Here is a 23,000-nt window from a genome sequence, read left to right as displayed (position 1 = left end):
GACGGAACAAAACCAAATTAAATTTATATGAATTTCTGTTAAAATTTTTTCTGCTTGCTTTTACATAAAAATCATAGACTTGAAAACCCGAAAAGTAGAAAACTTACTTATTCTGCCGAACAAAATAAAGGGCAGCATTCCACTTGGACTCTTGGATGAATTCTAGCAAGGTACCTTCCGGATGATCGCTAACAGGCAGAGGAGAGGGTGACGGAGTTGGAGTTGGGGTACCTTGATCACTTAAATCCATTGCTTCATCTTGGGCTTTCCCCAATGCAACTTTTATGGATATGACGTCTACCGATATATCTTGGAGCTGTAAGAAATATATAAATAGTTCTGTGATTAAACGTGCACTACTAGCTTTTTCACTTGACTTCTATAAATTAATTTCAAAATCAGGAGAGAAGTAAAAACTGCATTAGTTGAAATAAAATTTACCACCAAGCTTATTATTATTATTTTTCATGAAAAACGTTCCTCAACGCAACCTATGTATGGAGCATACAAACTAGCAAGTTCTATTGAGGTGACAAATAATGAAGAGATCTTTTAGGAGGTATTTTTTCAGACCACTCACTTCAGAGGCGTCTAGAAATTCTAACCTCAGTGCATGGTGTCCTTTAAAAATATTAACCGAAAAGTCAAACCTGGCTGTCATGTATTGCTGATAAGAGAAGACTGAACATTTTGTTTGTTGATTCCAAAAGGAGCAGCAACTGGAAATGGAGCTTGTAGAGGGCTCGACCCAAATCTAACACTGACTCATAGTTTGAGATGGTGCTGTCATCATTCAAATGCTGCAGTTTCATTATGGACTTCAGCGTGTCAATGCACTGCAACAGAGAATCAGAGACATAGCAATGAAATAATAGTTGTATCCAACAGTTGAAATATACAGAAAAAACTTAAAAGAAAAACTACCCAAATAAAAAAAAATAGTGTGCTAAAAGCCCGACCATTTTTAAGCCTCATTCAAGACTCCACAGCATATTTTTGGTATATAATCATGTGAGAAAATGAAATTTAAGGATTCGTCACATTTTTTGATTTCTTCCAAAGAGAATGGCTATGTTTCCAGTCTGCAAATGGGCTCCATTGTGCAAAACTATTACAGCTCAACATAGTATCTGCCAATACGTTTTTGTACCTGTTAATATCTCTGTGACAATAACACGAACACCTGAAAAAAGAGTATGAGAAAAAGCTGTAAACTATTATTGCCGGCGGTCACCATGATGACTTCTAGAAGGTATCTGTAATGTATACGTCTCAATTGGTAAAGTGTTGGACCAGTTATTATGACCATTTCCACTCAGAGCAAACACCTTATTGCGTTAACAAACATGGGACCAACATTCCAGGCTCTTGCAGCGCCATTTCAGGCATATGTGCCTGACATTTTTGTAGAGCGGACATTACATTTTCTGCCAGCGCCACAGGTCCAGCATTTCTATGCATCTGTGCCTTTCTGCACTGTATGAAGTCCATTTTTGTTCAGCACCCATGGCTAGGTCTCTTGCACCGGGACAGAGTTTACAGAAACTCATGAGCATGTAACAGCAAAATTGCAGCACAAGCACCAAACGTCGGTCATCAGCGGTAGACAAATTGAAAAAAATCACTAAAATCAGCTCAGCAGGGACTGTGAAAAATCAGAAATAGGAGAAATTACTGGATACTGACCTCTGCTGAGTAATCTTTTCGGTCTAATAATGTGTCCAGGTGTTCCCGCAACTCAAGCATCCCAAACTTTAATGACTCAGTTATATGGTTACTGATGGAGTCAGGGTTGAACCATACAAGTGGCGGCTCTGTGTGAGCGGCCAGATTATCAGTCAAAGATGATAGTTGGCCAAGCAAGTGATTACAACCTTCGACCTCGCTACAATCAGCTAACAAATGAACGGCTTCGCGAGATGTGCTCACACACTTACTGATAACTTCCTGAAAAAGAGACAACAGAAAGATGCTTGACATATGAATAGGAAGATGCAAATTTTTAAAATTGGAATGATTCCATAGAATAACAAACTGGGAGAAAGGAAACAAAATGATTTCAACGTTTTAAGTATTTATAGTTAATTTAAAAGACGAGATCAAAAATGCAAAAAATGAGAGATAGCAAGTCTCATTTTGAAACATAGGAAAAAATTATAAAATTTGATCTTCATATTTAAAGTTTGAGAATGATAGTAGCTCCTTAGTTCTTTGGCACTTGGTTATGCGCAAAGCACTTGGTTCTCAGTGTTTGATTACCTGGCGCTCAGCTTTCTGGCGCTTCAGTTATCCGGCAGACATCCTAAAGTCGCTTTAGTTTTTTTGAAGGATGTTTTTTCTATCCTGAGATCAGTTTCTATAAATTTTTTTCATCATTTCTAAAATATTCTACTGACTCACCTTGACTAATTTGTAAAGAAGATGAAAGAGTTGGAGTGATGAAGATGGAGCTCTATTGATTAGGGCGTGGATGTGGTGCCGCCAAATTTCTTCGGCATCATTTCGAGTGATTGGGCGGAAAGACAATAAAGCTGAGATGTTTGGAGAAGCATTACAAGGCGTTATATCACCAAGATCCCCTCCACTGGATCCTCTGTTGGGATAAAATTACAATTTTGATAACAACGTTCTTCAGAATCTGTTTACAGTGCCTCAAAATTAGGAGGGTATAATTATGGTTTGCCAATTCTTTATTTTTTGATTGCTGGACTCAACATACAATGCTTTATTCAGGCTAATCAGACTTCTCTAAGAGAAATAGGATTATCTGTAAAATAAGTAGCAAATCAATGGCCTTGTCATAGGTGGTCTTCGCAACATAATAATACATAAGGCTGAGAAAAGCAAAAATTATTCGGAGGAAGAATTAAAGACAATAATTCAACTAATTCTTAATACCTCACTCAATCTCACCACAACCTGAATATTACAATATTATCGTTGGACTAATTTAAATTCAGATTGGTGCAAAATCATGATGGATGATACCTTACTCTCATAGGTACTTAAATTTATGAGGGACCCTCCCCTTACAGAAAAAAAAAAACAAAAAAACTATATATTGAGCAAAGATGGACGCGAAGTCCATCATTTAATATAAAAAAAGAAAATTAGAAAAAAATTACATAGACCTTAGTATTTAATTGAGTCATGGGTGCTGTTTGGGTTCTTATTGTTCACAAGTGCGTTGCAACGATCCATTAACGATGCAAATGTCTCACTTTAACAGAGATAATTGAATCATGAGTATGAACCAATTACTGGTCAGTACAAATTAGTTGTCGGTATGACCGAACGAAAACAAGCAGTCACTTACGAGGTAGCTGAGTCTCTTCTGTGAGATAAACTCAGTGATGATGGTGGAGCGGGAGTTTGTGAGAACTCTGCTACAGTGTGAATTTCATCAAGGGGTGACTCAGAGCCAACATCATCATCTGACGATTCTTCTGGAGCTAGTCCGACTTGCTGCAAGAATTCAAATTATTGAAGGTTAAATGAGGTTGCATTTAAAAAAAATAACTCTTAACTTAAACTTTTAAACTTAATGAGTAAAATAACACTTATAACCCAAAAGATTATCATATTAAAGACAACAGAAAAAGGAATAGTATTTAAACAAACAAAACTATTAATTAGATCTATCTATACAGGAAGAAGGAAGTTTAACCTCAAGCTTCTCAAAAAAAAAAGAAAAAAAATTCATTGGAAGTATTCAACAGGTCTTTAAAAAACTGACCTCATCCTCTTAGGCTTGTTAAATTTTTACTGAATAAAAAAAAAAAATGAAATTTTAAGTATTTGAAGTTGCTAAGTGAAATTGACGAGTCAAAATTTTGCACTCAAAATCGAATGTTTCAGTTGAAAATTGACTTCTTTGCGGATTCATTGCTTCGATTTTACAAAAAATTAATGTGTAGGAATTAAATTCTTTCGATCTGTTTTCAAAGACACCTTTGTTGGGTAGTATAAAGGAAAATAAAATACTTCCATGTAAAAAAAAGAAAAAGAAAATAGGAAGCAATCAATCAGGAGATGAAAAGAGATTTAACACATAGTGAAGTTGCTTGATATTCAACGAAACTTTGAACTAAAATGTGAGAACTTGTAGCAATCAACTTATTCTAGATTACCTTTCTGATAGTTAAGAGCGGCGTGTTCTCGCTTACGCTCTCTTCAGTAAAACCCTTCATATCTGATTCCATCGCTCCTTCTCCCCCACTGAGAGGACGACGCCGAACGCCCCAGTTAAAGTTGTCAGTGCTTTCTCCCTGTGAAAAAACAAAATATACAGTGTGAAAAACAGAATAATTAATTAGGAAGAAGTGACATTCAAAATATTTATCTAATAAAGTATTCATAATCTTCAAACAGAGGAATCACACGTTTTTTTTTTCCATCTCTCACAACAGAAAATTTTAATCGATAATTTTTGTGTTCAAAAATTTCTTGAGATTCAGTGTTTCCATTTATGGCGTACTTACAAAAAAAAAGTATTTCCATTTAGGGGAATTCAATTTAAATATCAGCACAGTTACATTAGCAAACAAACAGTTGGACGTATTTCTGTCAAACGAAACTAAGCGCCAATTTGAGTTCCTTTTGAGGAATTTAGAATGCCGGCTAGAGCGTTCTGTCAAACGGAACTAAGCGCCATGGAAAAGCACTGCAAGTATAGGACAGAATGAGCCCGACGCCCGGTTCCGCCGCCAATTGAAGCCCCCCTCTACCCTCTTCTTCCTATGGCGCTTAGTTCCATTTAATAGAAATACGTCCAGTTGAAAAAACAGAGACACAGTTTGAAAATGTTGCTTTATTAATTTCTGTTGGATCATGGCTAAACTCAAACTTGAAAAACCATTTAGAATTGAGAACAAATTTAATATATAGTGACCTGACAAACAACTCTCTCACTTCCTTCTACTTTTTACAACTAAAAAAAGAGCAACAGCTGACTTCAATCTAAAAGACAGTCTTAGAAATGTGTAAAACTTGATAAACTCACATTACAGACTGAAAAAAGGGTAGGAAAAAAGTATAAGCTTTACCTCAACACTTTCACTCTCATACTCAAGGAAGTCAAAGTCCTTGAAGACGCCAAAATGATCGGTGTTATCTGGATGACGGGAACCTCCTGATAAATCTGGACCGGAGACTTCTTCAGTGCTACTAGCAACGCTTGATTGCCGTTCAATTATATCAGAGGTTTGACTGAATATCACCTGTAAAAGAAAACGATTTGTACAAATTAAAACATTTTAGAAACGACCATTTGAAGAGAAAAATGATGGAAAATGGATGAAAGCTTCTTTGCAGGCAAAAATTGATAGAATAGTTTTAAAAGACAAAACCTTTCGAACATTATTTTCTACATACACGACAGAACAAATTAAATTACTAGATGTCTTCAATTGATCAACATCTTTGACCACAACTTCCACTGTATATAATGTCCTAACATTTTGCTGCTGTATATAATTTTTTAGTAATCGAAAGAGAAAGTTAGGGGTTGATGGAAAGACAAAATTTTATGCAAAAACAACCAAAAATGTCAAGATATGAAATACAATTTGCCAAGCGACTGACCTATTGACTACAAAGTTGGAATCAATGAGAGAAGTTGCACAATTTAAATTGATTCATTTACTTTTTTATGAAAAAAAAAGGCATTTGGTTGCGGTAACTAAATCAAACTGCTCAATTAAAAAGCCTATGAAAATAGTCAGCATTAATGATGATCTAATTTACGACAAAGTAAAGATTAACATTGCATCATACCTACGTCTACTTGATATCTTATAACGTTCCAATTCAGTAAGTTGATGCTCAGAAAAAAAACCAACTAAGTTATTGAGACATGAATGATGTGCAGTATTCGAAACTCACAGGCGCCAATGCGCCAAATGCGCCTAAAAAATGAAGGCTCTGCGCCAACGCGGCCCCTAAAAATTGCCCCCTAAAAATCTGGATTTTCATAGGAAGTCACACAAAGAAAGAAAAACAAATCTATTTGAACTGAGAAAACTCAGATTTGTCAGCACTACAAGTGAAAGCTTTTTTTTATTCTTCCCGATTTCATTCTCAGTGCTTTTGTCTTCTCCAAGTTATACAGCTACTTACTAGTTCTGTTACGAATACATCTTAAGTCTGACTTTTCACTAAATGCGCCATAATTTATAGGCAAAAAGTCAATTTGGCCTCTAAAAATCTTCAATGGCGCCTAAAAATCGGGCTTGATGCGCCACATGGCTCCTAAAACTCAAATGTGAGTTTCGAGCACTGATGATGTGGCTGAAGAAAAGAATTTGAAGAAAATAAATGGAGAGGAGGAAAATATTTTTCTTTTACTTACAGACGGGCTCTTTGGTAATCCAACTCGCTGACCACAGGTTGTCAGCAGGTTCACTAAACACTCTCTGACACGACTCTGGAATCATATGAGTAACAAAGACTTTAAACATGAAGAGAAATGAAGATTGATGGTGAGTAAAATGGATAGGCTAATAAATAAAAAACTTGCTAATCAACTGATACTTGATGCGACAGACATTCACAACTGAATGCAAATATCAATTATTTTTTCATTATTCCGCTTAATTGTTCCTTGTGTAAAGCGTCAGATTGCATCCATAGTGTCCATAGTTTTTTCACATGACATAACAAGGAAAGTTACAGTTTACTTTAATAAAATTATGTTATTCAACTTAAAAATTTGAGAACACTTTTTTTACCTAAATTACTATTCAATTTCATATTTTTTTCATCTATTAGGGCTCTACTTAATGATACCTAGTCTGTTTAAAAACATTAATTTCATTACAAATGTTGCCTATTTTCACGTCTGCATTGATCATAAAACTAGTTTAAGTCCAGCAGAAATGAATGCAGTTACCTGACACATCCAAGGCCTTTTCCAGCCTGATATGGACAAATTATCAGCGGGGGATAAAGATGAAGATCTACAAGGAGAGGTAACAGAATTGCTTATTGCTGTATTCTCAGTCTTCTTAAAAGCAGCATCTTGACTGGTTGAAAAGGCACGGCGCCCAATCACAGGGGTCTGAGATAGGTCAAAGGTGAACTCCATTGTCCGCCCTGGTAACTCTTTTTTGGTGAAGACGTCCATATCAGTGAATGATGGATGAGGGGCAGAAGCATGGGTTTCCCAATGATATTGATGGTGAGATGATATTGGGGGTGCTACCAGCGTCGAGCACCTGGTTACTACTAGTTTCAATATCTTCAAGGCCTCTTTGTAGTGTGGTCCCTGAAAATGTGGACGAATCAGAAATTAGAATACCTTACAATGAGAAAATTTTGACACATAATAAAATTAATTGTTTTAAGGGCAGAGTACAAGGATGTTTAAGAGAACAACTCATTTGAGATAGCTACCGCTGCTGAATTTAAAGAGGAAATATTGCTGACATATTCCATTTGTAAATCCATCACATAAATTTAAGGGTTACGATCACATTGTAGATAAGAGATGGAGATGAAAATACTCCAAAAGTTTGCCAGAATTGAAAAGTTACTTGATAACAATATGATGCTAAAAAATTTAATTAAAAGAATGAAATGGTTACGCTGTTTTCATGCACTGAGATGTCCATAACATGCAGTCACTACCATCATTTTTACTCAGGAAACTGCATAATGCTGTATGAAATTTAAGGATATCACAGATGTGGGACAAATTTTCAAAATAGGACTTTACTTAGTTTTCTACTCCTAACCACCATTTAAACAGCATGAAATTCCCTATGGCTATGACGGGAAACCAAATTCACCAAGTATTAATATTAGCCTAAAAAAAGTAATTGCTTCAGATGGTAGTTCTAATACTCACTTCAATGTACTTTGAGATGACTCGAAGGAAATCAGCATTGAAAGGTTGGGCGGCTGCGGAGGCCAAATCAACATAGTGAAGCATACAATGAATGATACTCAGAATGTGTGATTGGATTGCTGCTGGACCTTTTTCAAGAACCTCAACTAGAAAAGCGAGCATGTTGAAACTAAGATGCGCATATGTATCGTATAAATACTTGACAACACATTTGGTCCACTGAAAACTCTCCTTGCTGAAAGTTCTCCTGCTGTACAAAGTCATGACAGTGGCAAGATTTTCTAGTTTTTTACTCTTTTCAGTGCTCACTTGTGCAATATTTTCAGCACTTAAAACACACAATTCATTTGCATCTTCGTAATGGAGGAGCATATATGGCAGCAATGAGATAACGTTCATAGGAAATGCAATGCTCTGTGTTGGATCAACAACATGCAAGTCTAGTAGAGGGGTGAACTGAGATAATAGAGTTACAACAGGCTCATATGTGTTAGGATTTGTGCAACCCTTGAGAAGTAAGGCATGAACTCCCGGGAACGAAGTCCATTTCAACTGCGCCTGAAGCTTGTCAACTTTATCCCTTGCATCCGGACGATCAAGAGGTAAGCGGTGAAGAACCCTTGAGAGAAGTCTTAGGGCAAGGAGAAATTCGTGCTCATAATCAGATTCGAGCAGCGACAAAGAGAGCCAAAACAGCTGAGCTAAAATAGTCATTTTATCATCCTGAGTGGCTGAATCTCCAAGCAGCTTTAAACTCTGGGCAGATCGTGACCGGCATAAATTTGTCGTGTACTTATTGGCTGCAAGACCCCTGCGACACTCAATTTCTCTGGATTGTAAATCTTTTGTGTCGACGCTAGAAGGAGATCCGGTGCCCCTCCGCATACAATAGGAAACAGAATAACTTGTACTACGCATGTGTCCGGTTACGAGGGGATTATGTGGAGGCATGGGACACACTCTAATGGCTCCACAGTTTTGTGTAACTTCAATACCTTGCGGCTTCTTGCCACTTAGAACCACTTCTTTGTTATTCAAATTTGGAGTTGATTTGAAAATTTCCTTCATGAAATCTAGTGGCCGAAAATCAGATTCCAAAGAGTCGACTGCTGCTTCAAGAGTTAGTAAAAGCTCCGTCACATAGCCCTGCATGTCCTCGCCCTGTTCTGCTACAGTTTCGACAAGTCTGGATAAAATATCAGACAGCATTCGAGAAGTAATAGGAACTTGTAATGCCCGAAATATCTGTAAGGATCGCCCAGCATAATGCCTGGAGGAACAAGATAGACCTAGCTGAAGCGCGGTCTGGGCCCATCTTTCGGAGATCAGGGCATGGGGCATGGATTCACGAAAGACTCGTAATATGTACTGTAAAAATGTTTCAAGCTGTTCAACACTGCGGCAGGTCCACATTTTGGCGGTTATATCCTCATAACTCCACAGCGCTTGGTATTTTCTAGCTGCAAGAAAATCGATTAGTGATTTTGTGATGTCCTGAATAGGGGTGTCAGGATCTATTTTGCTACATTCCGACGGTTCAGTGTTTGTTATTGCCACTGTCGTAAGTTTTGAAAACGAACTGCTGAGATCATTGTTAGAGGATGAAATTACAGCTAGACTGGATGATGCTGGAGTTCCGTAAGTTTTACTGAATCCTGAATCTGGCTCTGTGAAATTGGCTTGCAAGACATCAACAGTTGGTGCTGGCAGTCCAAGACCCAATTGTGCTGTTTTACGATTCAGCAAAATTTGAGCGACGGACAAATGATCTGAATGGTCCGCTAGAACAAGAAGTAAATTCAGAAGTAGCTGTTTGCAGTGCTCGTGGACTAAAACTCGTGCATGATCAAGACCCAGAAATAAGATGTGCAGCATCAGAGGAATGTGAATCGACCAGTCCAAATCTAAGCAGTCGACTACCACATCTGTAAGGAGCATCACGGCAACATTGCACCGATGGAAACCACTGTTGGGCTGGATATTTGTCGGAAGATATTCCGTCAAAGGGGCGAAATAACCTCCGTATTCGGGCATAGGCAGTGGATGTGGTTGTGGAATGTCATATTTCTTCTCGTTTGGCTTGGAACTGGATTCAGTGTCTGCAGACGCAGTTGGTTGAGTTGAAATTGGCTCGTTTGAGGTTGTAATGTTGTCCTCTGAAAGCACCGCTGGACCACTTGCCGTTCGAATTTTATCGGCACCGCGAGGGGGCACAAACTTGCCGGATGCAAAATCTCGGATAGCAGATTCAGATTTGACAGTTCTGTGGGGAAAAAAAGGTGAGAAAATAAATCAAAGGAATTAAAAATACTTAAAAGTAAAATCTCTCACTGATGTTTTTCTATTTTGAGAAAACCAGTGATTTATTGAAGAGTTATTAGTATAGAGTTGAAATGAAACAGTTGATGTTTCCGTTTGACAGGAATCCATGTCCAGTTCGTAAAATGTTTATCTTAGGAATATTCCAACTACCATCTTGCTTTAATAATATTTTACAGTTCTTTATTTTTTTTATGCAACTTTTTTGTTCTAAGGAGCTAATCGGAAATGGATTCCACACTGCGCTACTCTGGGCATGGAGGGACTATCTTATGCAACATCTACATACTTGTTAATAAGTACAAAGATTTTACATCTGCACTAAAAATGCTGTTTGGAAAAATTACCCTTTTCCTGGATCATCACCACTGTGTCGTTTTGTGTGGATAGTTCCTTTTTCAACGGCTAGATCATTTCTGCTTCCAATGTCGTTTTGTCCTGGGCCTGGATCTGAGTGACTGGACGTCTTCCGCATACTAGTCAAACGGTAAAATGGTGGAGTCTCTGTCCGCTCAATCAGACAGTTTAATGTCTCTACAGTTTGCAATTCAGTCATCAATTCATCGAGGAGTCGATCAGCGCGTGCTCTTGCCAAGTACAAGACAACTCTTTTGGCCTGGGAAAAAGAAAAATACAAGTTTAAAAAAATATCCATCAAAAATCATTTGAGATATTCTTCATGAAAAATTAGTCTCAATAAGTACAAATATGTGTAAACGGTTATCAGAGCTAAAATTTGTCAGATCTGGAAATCATTTGTCAAAGCTAGTTCATCTGAGCCTTTTTTGGTTACCATAAGTTTTAAGTCTCGTGGGTTTTTTTATGAATATTATTTTAGCTCAATTTTTGCTTTGTACACAGAAGAAAGTGAGCAGGATGGTTTCAGAAAGATAGGTTTTTTGTTGAATTGTGATGAACAATATATCAGTTTTACTGGAAAACAATGAAAGCTCTAGACAGAATTTTTCCAGGCTAACATGACTTCAGTAGAAGTTTTTACCAAAACAAGTTTTTTTTTCCCCAATGAACAGACTCAACCAATTTACTCTTTAAGTGCTGCTTTTTGAAAATTGACGACAAATTACTGTGTAAATTTTATATTGCTGTCGAGCAACTTCCCTGACCTGCAGAAATCTTCCCTCACAGCTGTCAAAGATTGAAAATTGAGAGAAAAACTTATGATATACAAGAACTTACAAATGGAAGGAGTTCAGTTGGAGCCATTCCAGAGATAATGATGAAATATCTAATTATGACTTTCATGTTGTTTGGCCAGCAAGAGCAGAGAGTGGCCCAAACATCCTCCATCTCTTTCGGATGTTGATCAGCAAGCTGGAAATTGACAGGTAGTTTTATCAATTTTAGTTGACATCAAAAAATTTCTAAAAATTGCATTTAAGTTTAATTAGAACATTTAAAGGAACCCCGTTAATTAGATTTGGAGCATTGGAGAAAAAAAGTAAAAAAATCCGTATAAATGATGCTCTTGAAAAACGCTTTTGGTGACTCCTTCACCACTCCCCAAGTCACCAATCTCTTAAAATTTTATTTGCATACTTTACGTTCATTACAAGAGAAAAAGAGTCTGAAACCCACACTTAACTTTGAAAGACAAGAAAAGTAGTCTTGCTTTGATATCTGATATTTAATTCCCATCAGCATTACGGTAGACATAAAAATCAACCCAAAAAAAGAAAAATCAAGAGGGCATGCAAAAAGAAGAAAGTTAGAAATTAGTGAAACGAATGAATGAATGAATGAATGAATGATTGAATGAACAACTTCTTACTTTGGCTGTGATATAAAACAAGTTATTGAGCACCATCTCTGTTGCTTCAACAGAGCCCCATCCTTCTCTGTGGCATCCTCCACGACCTACATCCCCTGCATAGTACTGAAACAGAGATGTTGATTTTAAATACACAAATCCATTATTATTTTTTATAATTTTTAAGAACATTAGAAATTAAATTACTTAATACTCTTGTAAGTAGGTGTAATTCAATAATAAATTAAAAAAAAAAAAAATTAAAAAAAAAAAAAAAATAGAAATTAAAAAGTTCAATTGATCGGTAGTAAGACAGTAACAGAATCAACAGGAACATTCCACATTTGATTTTTTGATAATGCTCTTCTTACTGTGGATATTTTTTTCGGTGCTTAAAATAATGTTATACTGACCTCTGAATACAAAACAGAGAAAGAGGCTGGAAGTTTATTTCTTCATAAGACTAAATTTTAAGGACATAGTTGAACGACCATTTTCATGTTCAAAATGTTTTTTTTTTACTTTAAATTTTTGACAGGAAAAAAGTGAACGAAAAGCTGGATTCAAAACTACTCTCGTTTCATTTTTTTTTTCAAAATGCAACCGATTGTGTTTCTGTTAAATTCAGTTCATCTGTTCCTTTAAGATTGAAAAAGTAATACAACACCCATTTATTTCTTACTTGATAATAAGACAGAGGATTTGCAGGAGGGACGTTCGGATCCACCAGTTCCATATTATGTAACCATGGTAATAGGTACTGTAAGAGGAGTTGCCTTACTTCAGGCCTTGCAGTTTGAAAGCGGTGCGTGATTTCTGATGGATGACACATCAAATAAAATTAAAAATTATTATTGATACATACAGTAAGGCCTCAATTAAGAAGATCGCAATTTCCATCAGATTCCAGATAACAGATTTGACGGATCGATCTTGCGGTCCCTTCAGGGGCTTTCAGCTAATTTAAAATCCTGATAATTCTAATTCAAAAATGTAGTTGAGCAGGAGATTCTGAGATTTGGATCAATATTTGCAAAGATCGAGGAAACTGATATCGATATAAACTAGAGCAATGGAGCTCTTACACCTGTCACGGATTTACTATTTAAGTATTTTATCAAGTCTAGAATTTTGCAATAGTGAAGAATATGATAAAGTTACTGGTTTTCTCTTGAACAAACTCCTGAGCTCAAAAAAAGCTCTTAAAGGTGAGGCCGTAATTGAGAAGATCTCAAACGCAATCCTGAGAGTCCTCGTCTATGTTCATACACAGACAAAGAGAAAATATGTTAGCAGAGTTGCCTTGATTCCAGCCTTCGAGCCTTGAACATATTTGCTCCCTATTTGCGCACGGAGAGTTTGACTAAATAGAGAGGTGGACTCTTAGCGTACCATTAGGAATCTTCTCAATTAGAGCCTCAACTTCAAGAGCTCTTTTTGAGCTTGGGGGTTCATTTCAGAGACAACCAAAGGCACCTTTGTACTTCTCTTGAAATTTTACGTCAGGAAAGGTACTTAGATCTCACATTTCTTAGGCATATATGAGTTTCATTTATACTTTTGTTAATTTCTGTTTCCCCTTCAAAAAAATAAAATTATTTTCTTCTTCAATCTTTTGTGGGGAAAAAATTAAATTTTTACCACTACTTACACTTCCCTCAGCATTCAATGGACCAAAAAGTAAGACTAACCTGAAAACATAGGCATGGTCAGCTCTGGATGCAATTGGGCCAGCTGTTGAGACAAATGAAGCTGTGATCTACAATAACTTGTCGTGGACAAAAGAAGGTCCAAGGTCCCTCCTCTAAAGGTTCCTCTTTCTCCGTCTTCTGAAAATTACATTTTTATAATCTTTTACTGCAGCCAATAATATATATGATAAAACCTAGAGATTAAAAAATGTTGAGGTTTTTTTAGTGTATATTCCGAAGGAAATACACTATGTTTAGTATTTGAGTGTTTGTGCTGATAATTTTGATATCGGTCTTGTAGGAGTTTTGCTATTTGATAAGAAGAAGATACTTGCATTACGTAGCACAGTAGCACACCCATGTGGAAAGAGGTTCTGAGTCTACGCTCCACTGCATAACTAGCAGCAGGAGGGGAGTTTAGCAAGGCCTTACGTAACCTGTGCAACCCTCTTAAAAATGTAGATGCAGTTAAATAACCATAACAATATTTTTTGTAATAATTTTCTCTTCCCCGTCTGGTCCATGACAATGTGAGGTATCCGCTGACTAAGCTTACAAAACTGTGTTTTTTCATCCGTACCTCATTACGTTTCAAGCACGATTTCTTGTCCTCACAATTTAATTGAAAACTGCCTGGTAATTCGCGTTTTTTAATCACTTTAAATTGAAACTCTTCATTGATCTTTTGTTTTGACCTGGGGTAAGCAAAACTTCTCATTTTCTTTTTGGTGCATAAAAGAAGTTCCTGATTTATTTCTGCTTGTTTTTATGAAGCGTTGTCTCAAAAATGCATAATAAAGCGGCGCTACATATTCAAATTTTCATGATATTTGAGCGGTAAAAATAAATTAGAAAGACTCACCAGTGTCATTTTCTGAGGGTACTAGACCAACAGTGCCGAAGAATCGTTTATCTAATATTTGCAAGAGTTGAAGGGCAGTTTCATGCACCAAAGTTCTTGGACATCCCGTGTTCATCAAAGTCACATTTATAATTGCAGTATAGTGGTCGCATGGATATTCTCTGAACAAAAAGAGCAAACGTTAGTAACAGAAAAAAACCTTTTCCCAAATTAAAGTTGTACTTACAATTTTAGAGTAATTTACTATTCATTACTCGTCTTCTATGCAAAGAAAATTTTATAATCCTGAAATGGATCACACGCAATTTCCGGGGAAATTGTGTGTGTCCTTTGTACCGAGTGTTTTGTGTTTTGGATTGCGGCGAGTGATGCCTCATGACCGGCTTTTCAGGGCCGGAGCTAAGTTCGGCCGGCTTCAGCTTTGACTCTGGGCAGTCGGTTACGCGTTGTGGAGTATAGGCATTCGCCGAGGTCCGATGCCCTAAGCACTCGGAGATAGGCCAGCTTAGTTGTTGTGTGATGAGCATTTCCGTAGTCATAAGGTTCGTGTGCATATCTGTATTTTGTTAGTTCGCGTAGAGGGAATAAAAGTGTGATCCCTATCGGAGACGTGCTGTTGATTATTTCCCCCTGATTAGAGCTTCGCTGCGCCCCCAAGTCAGACAAGCTCAGGGTTAGGGATCTTGCACCCATTTTACCATCCTGGGTCTATTACAATCCTTTATTCTCTATGACAATGGCCATGAGTAAGCACAAGAAAAACTCTCCACTTTAAACATCCTCTAAGACTTAAAACTATAGTGTATGCATGGTGACACACTGTAAAAATTACTTGCCACTGTTTGAGCTGATTCTGACTAGATTAAAAGAAAAAAATTACCTTGTAGAAAAGATTGTAGCAAGCGATAGGAAGCAACTATCGGCGACTTTTGGAACAGCTGTGTAGCATCGATCGACAACCCAGTCGAGAAGGGATCCCATATCTGGATTGCACTCTAAAAGTAGTATGACCGTTTCCTCACCTAATTGTCGAATCTGAGAAAAATAAAACAAGACCATATGATAGATCCAGAGAAAAGAACTACAGAAGTACAAAAGGAACGAATATTTTTTGAGCAAAAAATAATCTCCCGTTTAAAATATGAAAAGCCAGTTTCTAATGACTCTCCCTCCCTCTATGCATAACCTATAAGTGGTTTAGTTGGCAACACAGAAGTGAGATGGATAGACTGTCTCCTGTGGTACCGGTTAGTCACTGTGTACAGTTGCATTGTCGAATGGCTGGATAAAGCACCTGATCATGATCGCAAAAGAAATGCCAATTCACAATCTTTGCTTGCAATTTTACTAATGCTTTGTAATTATGAATTTTATTATGTGCAAACTGTTCCTTCAAGATTAGCAAAACATACTTGTGCTCGCTAATTACTTTAAAATCAAAACATTACAAGAAACAATTTTTACCTTTTCATTATCGGATGCTAACAACAAGTCCAACCACGGGTAGAGAGAACCATCCTCCGAAAGCAGCCCTTGGGGGTCAAAACAGGGGCCGCAACAAAGAACAGCGCACATTGCCTGGAGAGCAGAGAACTGTAACTCTTCTTCATTTTTGGCGCTCGGCACATCTTGCGTGTTACTTGCTAGAGATGAGGTGCTTGCTGCACCAACTGTGCACATTGAGGATGACATAAAGCTACTCAAAGGTCGACCCCAGTTTCCAGACCAGTTGGCGAAAAGCAAAAACAGATTTCGACGGAGATCTCTCTTTAACAGAGTCTGACAAATTTCCACTGTACAAAAACATAAAAGATATTCAACTTCACCAAAAAATGAATGGGTTACATCATGTAAAAAATGACATTACACACATACATTACATACATTAGGGCTAAAATGAAGTTTCCCTAGGCATGTGTCTCTGTCAAAATGTTCAATGTGAGATAGAATATTAAAAAATTAATTGATTCAGCAGATATTAAAGTAAAGTTAAAATTAGAATTATTTAATAAGTAAGGAACAAATGATTTTATCCTTTTCTTGACATTTTCCATTTGATTAAATCAGATTAAATGGAGTATGAAGTCATTGAGGCTTGGTGAAAAATAAATGGCATTTACATACTAGAAAACAATCACATACATAATTTTAATTTTAACAATCACTAGAGTGAATGGGCGATTCTCAGCAATTGTTTCAAATAAGAAACTCTTCTATGAACTTCGATTTAAAAACCTCGAAATGGTTCAATACTTAATCCTCAGCAGATGGGTAAATAAAAATATGTTCATTGAAAATTTAGAGACTTACGTGAGAAACTTTTCAACATCTTACGAATAAAATTGCAGAAGTGCAATTTTATGTCACCTAAAGCTTCCTTGTCAGATTCTGCTTCAAGACAGAGTCGAGCTCCATCAACATATTCTACTATCGTGGGATGTAGGGAATGGGTGTCTCGATCAAGAACGCAGATACTGTAAAAAAATTTAAAATCACATTAAATTCAATATGGAAGATAAGAAGTTTAAATTCGTTTGTATGTTACCTAGAATCTGAAATCAAAATAGAATTATTGCTTTTATTTAAAAAGAAAAAAAAATTGATACAGAAAATGCTAAATGTACTTCTTAAAATAATACTTGTTGAGAAATATATACATTTTAAATGGTATCTAAAAAAACAGAATTTGATGCTCAACAAATTTTTTTAAAAAAAAAGTAAAAATGTTAAGATGTCTTATTGCCATTGATGCATTTTAAAAATTTTAAAAGCTTGCTAGTTAAAGATAGAGGAAGACAGAGTTTGCTGAAGGAATGAACTTGAACTATAGTGAGCTGAATCATACCTTGTTCCAAAAGTGCCATGTTCTGCAATCAATTCAAAGACCTGCACCAACTGTAATCTTAAAGCATCTCTGCGTCGCCTTCTGCGCATATTTTCCTGTTTTCTATCGACTGCTTCTCGAATGTAAGCGACCAATTCTTCCATGAGATCTCTGGAAACAAATCCAATACATGATGTTGTGAAAACAAAAAAGGCACATAACTACCGCTTTCGTTAATCAGAGCACCCGTCATTCAAATGAGATCTGAAATTTACTTTCTGACGGCAAACACACTATTATAATTCTACATATTCAGATAAATTGACAAAAATATGAAATTCAATAGATTCTTGCTGTCTAAAACTAAATTTTCTGACTTTGAGATGCAATGAGAAACCTTGGGAAAAAAGGGTTTGGGGTATTGCAGCAGATACTAAAAAAATTAATTGAACGTTTTGTGAATGTAAGTGAATATGGACAATAAAGTTATGCAGCAACATGATTATTTTTCAAATTTTCATGAGATATTGTAGGTAACTTTAATGTTCATGATGATTTAAGAATTTACCGGAGCTGCAAAGAGGTTGCCCCGGGTGTTTCATTGCCTGCTGCAGGCATGAGAAGTGGTAATTATTACAGGTTTGTTCATTTAGACAGAGAGGAATTCTCACATTTTGCCAATGCATAGTTTTTTGATTTGAAGTTGCAATCTTAACATTCAGTATAGGTTGTGCTTGATGAATCCTCTAGAATAATTCTTTGATTATAAATCTTGAAATAAAATGAAAATTGTTGAACTTAAGAAACTAGAACTTTCCTTGCTTATTTCTTTATCTGTATGTCGTTTAGGAGAGTCCATCTATACATATATCATATCATATATAATATCTAGAGTTACTATAATCACTGCTAAAAAGGGAGGGAGGCAAACCTTCCAAAACGACACAGAGATAAAGGAATAAGTAAAGAGAGTTTGAGTTGTTTAAGTTACGCAATTCCTATTTTACTTAATTTGGTACATTCCTTGATTTTAGCATTCCTTGATTTTAGCTTTGTTGAGCAATTATTGTTAGAACCTTCATATACCTCCTTTGAAGGAAAAAATGCTTCAATTAAAAAGGTAATTTTAACTTGACTTACTTCAAAGCATCTGAATTAACTTTGCCAAGAGATAAAACAGCTGCATCTCTGACATCAGTTGTTTCACAGCGTAGAAGAGGAACAATTAACTTGTAGAGTCCAGCTGGGGATACGGTGGGTGTCTGTTTATCTCCGCTACCTCTTTCTGCCATTGTCAAACTGTCTGGCGAAGAGCTGAAAATGCGCATTCAATAAGGTCATAAATAATGTTCTAAATCAATTTGTGATGGATAAAAAGAACTAGAGTTGAATAGAGAAGGTCTCATTGATCTGCAAAGTAGTTACAACTTGTAAAGGCATCAAGGAGCAACCAAAGGTTACAACAATTTAACCAGAAAATGGAGCTTTGAAAGGAATTATAATTTGAGCCTCTATTTGAGGGGGGGCTCCTCTTCTGCACGTGAAATTCTCAGTTTTCAAATGGGAAATTTCTTAGTTTGATCCTCGACAAAAGAGAGATTACCAAAAGTAAAACTTTCAATAGTTTAAGGGTCTTGTTTGGCCTTGATAAAATCTGAATGTTTTGGATATTCTCATAAATACATCATTGTGCAGGCTCTTCACTATATAACATTCCAAAAAAGAAGCAGCCGTAAAAAGTATGTACATTCAGAGTTAAAATTCTTGTAACAGACAATTCAATGTATCATGACAAAAGGATATATTTATTTGTGGCCTTAAGAAGATGAAGAGTCAAGGTCAAAAAATGTAACATTGCTGAAATGAACCATTCCTAATTTCTGATCATGAGATTATGAAGATCTAATTTTAAAACTTGGCTAGAACTATAGATAAATTATTCAAGTCATTAGGAACGAGTGGGTACCCGTACACTTTACACAGACGAAATTGAGAAGACAAGACTCGGATAAAAATGTATGATACAAAAAAAAAAAAAAATCCATGCATACACTTAATGAAAACAGCGTGCATCACAATTTTTCTGAGCATCAATCACTTTAGCTTTTTTGAATCTAATCAATTTAAGTATTTAGTATGTGATTTGTAATTTTTTTGAACTCAACGAAAATTACAACCCATACAATCATACATACAGGAAAAACAAAATAAAGGTTCATTTGTTAACGGTTACTGGAGGTCTAAACCGAGAAAAATGCTGAATGAAATTGAATTATTGGTGCACTTTTGCAACTTATTACTGCGAGAAAAATCTTATTGAAAATTTGTCAAATTGCTCGAATTAATTGTTCACCCAGTAATTTTTTTTTTTTTTTTCCAATGTAATTTTGAAGTCAATTATAATGAAGAAATGCTTCATCTCAGACCTTGTCTATTGGTCCATACCTACTAATCATCAAATCAACACAGCTGTATCTCGTTACAACGTACAACGAAAATAGAAGTAGAGGGTTGTTTCCGGAAAAAAGTTATTTCCAGAAACCGCTGGTCAAGACTTGAAAAATGAACCTTGTTTCTAGAGAAAAGTCATTTTCAGAAACATCGCAACGAGACACGACTGTAAATTGAAGAAAGGACAAAGAGAGTAAAGCCTGTTGAAATATTTATGTTGCATACAAGTCAAACTTCATCACAGGTTGAGTTAGGATGAAAAATGATTATCGATACACTGATAGGTATTCATTTGAATTATACAAGTATGAGGGAAAACCAATAGGTGTATGAGCGTTTCATGTTAGCAGGTCAAATCAGGAGAAATTTGGCATCTCTGTACAGGCAAAATTCTAACAGCAAAGCGCGGAAATATAGTGACATGAGTTTTGTTACTTTTGGATTCCTCCTTGTGTGGGACTCAACACAGCTCATTGATGAAACAAATGATCTGTTTTGCCAGGGAATTTTCATCGAGTGAGTAAAAAAATATGAGAATGCTAAAAAAATATATCGAATAATTGAAATCATGCACATGCAAAAATCAAGATCACAAGCATGCTAAACAGGTGCCAAACTTATGAAACATACAATTTAATTGAAAAAAAAATAAGTGAAGAGAAATATACCTATCTTAAATTTTAGTCATTAAAACTTGCCGGCAATAAAGGGCATTTATGATGTGAGAAAGCGCAAAAACTGGATGATGGGTGCTTGCGATCAACTGATAAAGTCGAGATATGTGAGGACAAGGAAGAGAGTGGGCTTTCGATGAATGTGGTGGGAAGTTTCATTACTTCACCTTCCGCCAAGCTTCTTACTTTCATCTTTTCTATACACTATACACATATAACAATTAGAGGAATCATCGGGTATAATCAGATTGGGGCATGACTAAATCAGCTCGAGAGTATGATTCCAATGCGTGATCAAAATATAGAATTGAATCATAATTATATGCACATCCACACATCTCCACCGACCATTGCATCAAAGAACACAGTTATCAATGGGATTTTTTCAATTTTATTTACACTCATCTTTAAATATAAGACGAACAGCCCACTGACCCAAAAAATTTACAATTACTTAAACACAGTTTTTTAAGGCATTGTTGAGGATAATTTTATCCTTTTATTTTATCGTATTTGAAAATACAGATGAGAGTTGAGCAGGATAAAAAAATTATGGTCAATATTTTGTCTCATTAACACTCAAATCTGGCTTGTTATCATCAGCTTCAAAATTTAGCACTATACAGGGTGATCGAAAAGTCCTGTATCATCCCTGTAACCTCTGGGGTTCTTGCTCCTTTTTAGGGTGGTCCCTTCAAAATTTCAGGGGTTCCCAAAAGTCGTTTTCTTTGACTTGGGAACACTCGGAAAACAAGTCTTTATTTCAATTTGCTCAAAAGTTACAAGAGTGATGCTTCGCCCTGGAGATGCAAGACTTTCGGATCACCCTGTGCAGTAAGTTCAATTTCACACACAAGGTTCTAGAGGCCGACTCAGTCTGCAAGCTTGAAAACCATGAGAATTTTCAACACAGCCACCATAGAGCATGAAATTTTACGAGGACTCGATACATTTTATTTAATTTTTTGGTTACCTACTACTTTCAACAGGCATTTCTTAGTTTTAAGAATTAAGATCTGATTTTGGGGTTGCCCTTAACATGTAGTGACTAGTGATATTGTTACCTAATCCAGGGTGCAATATGAGAGAGATTTGATCTTTTGAAGATGCAAAGGTTTGAAAATTGCAATCAAAACTAAGGCATTGTACAAAATATGAAAGACACTTGTTCAAAAGTGGCTCACGCCAGACCTCTATCTGACAGACACTTGATGGAGAGGAGTATACACTTCGGATGTTCATGACTAGAATTGTATAAATGAGGTCTGTGCTGGGACGACACTTTGAATTATTAATTAAATGGATGTGAATGATTTGAGCTAGACTCAAAGTGGAATTAGAGAACCACCCCTGAAAGTGTGATATCAGATGAGCTAGACATTTCCATAGCTTACCTAGTTCGCCTGTGCCTTGCTTTGCTCACAGTCTGATGTAGCGGAATGCAACTCAGCGCAGTAGGATCATGTTGGAAATCCTCATCTGACTCGCCAATAAAGAAACCCTGCAAGCTCATTGATTCATGTCGTCCCAGAGAGCCAAACCCACTAAAATTCATAATCCTTCACCCAAACAAATCATAATTAGCTGGTAGAACAAGTGCTGAAATGGTCCAACTTACGAACGACACAAGTAATTGTCCGTTTAGGTCCTCTTGCGCATACATAAATGGAGAGAGGAGTTCAAAATGCGCATTGTCAATCCGATGTCTTTCCATGTTAATTAATCAAGAAACCTAAAAATAGTCTTTTTCCATAAGATTAAGAAACACTGAATTTCTACTTCTTCACCGACTGAATATGCTAGCTTTGAAAGATTTTTTTATCTTAACTAAACGCAAAGAAATAATAAGCAATTAAAATATAAGATCCACACTCATTAAATGGCTATGGTTAGACAGCAGATAATAAGAACATGCAATGATTAGATAACAAAAGTCTTACTATTCTTAATAATATGCTTGAAAATATTTTGACGAGCTGTCCATGTGCCAGTTCTGTTGATCCATTTTCTTAACCCACGCTCCACTTGATAATGTACCAATAATTTTGGCCAGAATGAACAATTAGGCAAGGCACAACTTTGAGCATTCTGATATTTGCTTCCGCTTCAAAATTTCAGGTAGAAAAATGATTCGAGCGACAAAATAACTAACATTAACTCCTTACCAAGATATAAACTTTTTATTTGGCATCAGTTACAAAAAATTAGAATTTTCCACTCACAAGAAAAACTAGAGTCTAGAAGTCAATCAAATTGCAAACCATAACGGTTTTGGTAGGCTTCTCTATTGAGCAGTGCTCCTTCCCCCTTCGTGTTCTTCACAAAGTTAACAACGTGCAACAGCTGAGCCAAGGTGCCGAGCTTGAGATTGGCATACATCCAGACTGCAGACTGATTTGATAACGTTTAGTGCAAGATTTAACCCAAGAGAATTATGGTTTGTTTCTTGTGAGCGGAAAGTTAGCACTTATGCGTCGAAAAATGTTAATATCATGTTGAGAAATCACTTTTAATAATTTTTGTGTTGCATATTATGCATTGGAGGAAATTCTGATGGGAAAGCAT

At 36.3% G+C, this 23,000-nt stretch overlaps 1 protein-coding gene across 3 annotated transcripts in view; it reads right to left on the bottom strand.

Moving 5' to 3' along the window:
- Positions 1-23,000, bottom strand: part of fry (microtubule binding protein furry) — a 41,914-nt gene that overhangs the window by 3,246 nt on the left and 15,668 nt on the right. The window contains exons 18-39 of one of the 3 annotated variants that reach the window (XM_019061957.2): positions 21,830-21,994; positions 18,451-18,624; positions 17,332-17,481; positions 16,797-16,960; positions 15,951-16,279; positions 15,367-15,521; positions 14,487-14,647; positions 13,625-13,762; positions 12,616-12,749; positions 11,955-12,059; positions 11,363-11,497; positions 10,513-10,781; positions 7,847-10,109; positions 6,890-7,264; positions 6,350-6,424; positions 5,046-5,219; positions 4,131-4,268; positions 3,317-3,465; positions 2,401-2,593; positions 1,687-1,947; positions 651-836; positions 108-316 (exon numbers count right to left, since the gene is read on the bottom strand). In XM_019061957.2, coding sequence (XP_018917502.2) covers positions 108-316; positions 651-836; positions 1,687-1,947; positions 2,401-2,593; positions 3,317-3,465; positions 4,131-4,268; positions 5,046-5,219; positions 6,350-6,424; positions 6,890-7,264; positions 7,847-10,109; positions 10,513-10,781; positions 11,363-11,497; positions 11,955-12,059; positions 12,616-12,749; positions 13,625-13,762; positions 14,487-14,647; positions 15,367-15,521; positions 15,951-16,279; positions 16,797-16,960; positions 17,332-17,481; positions 18,451-18,624; positions 21,830-21,994 — 6,102 coding nt within the window. The remainder of the gene's footprint in view (positions 1-107; positions 317-650; positions 837-1,686; positions 1,948-2,400; positions 2,594-3,316; positions 3,466-4,130; positions 4,269-5,045; positions 5,220-6,349; positions 6,425-6,889; positions 7,265-7,846; positions 10,110-10,512; positions 10,782-11,362; positions 11,498-11,954; positions 12,060-12,615; positions 12,750-13,624; positions 13,763-14,486; positions 14,648-15,366; positions 15,522-15,950; positions 16,280-16,796; positions 16,961-17,331; positions 17,482-18,450; positions 18,625-21,829; positions 21,995-23,000) is intronic. The other 2 variants (XM_019061959.2, XM_019061960.2) reach the window with 2 other exon arrangements.

The sequence above is a fragment of the Bemisia tabaci genome, chromosome 3 (genome assembly GCF_918797505.1).
Source record: "Bemisia tabaci chromosome 3, PGI_BMITA_v3".
Taxonomy (NCBI): domain Eukaryota; kingdom Metazoa; phylum Arthropoda; class Insecta; order Hemiptera; family Aleyrodidae; genus Bemisia; species Bemisia tabaci.
The sequence above is the reverse complement of the archived record's forward strand: the minus strand, read 5'-3'. Positions and strand labels throughout refer to the sequence as shown.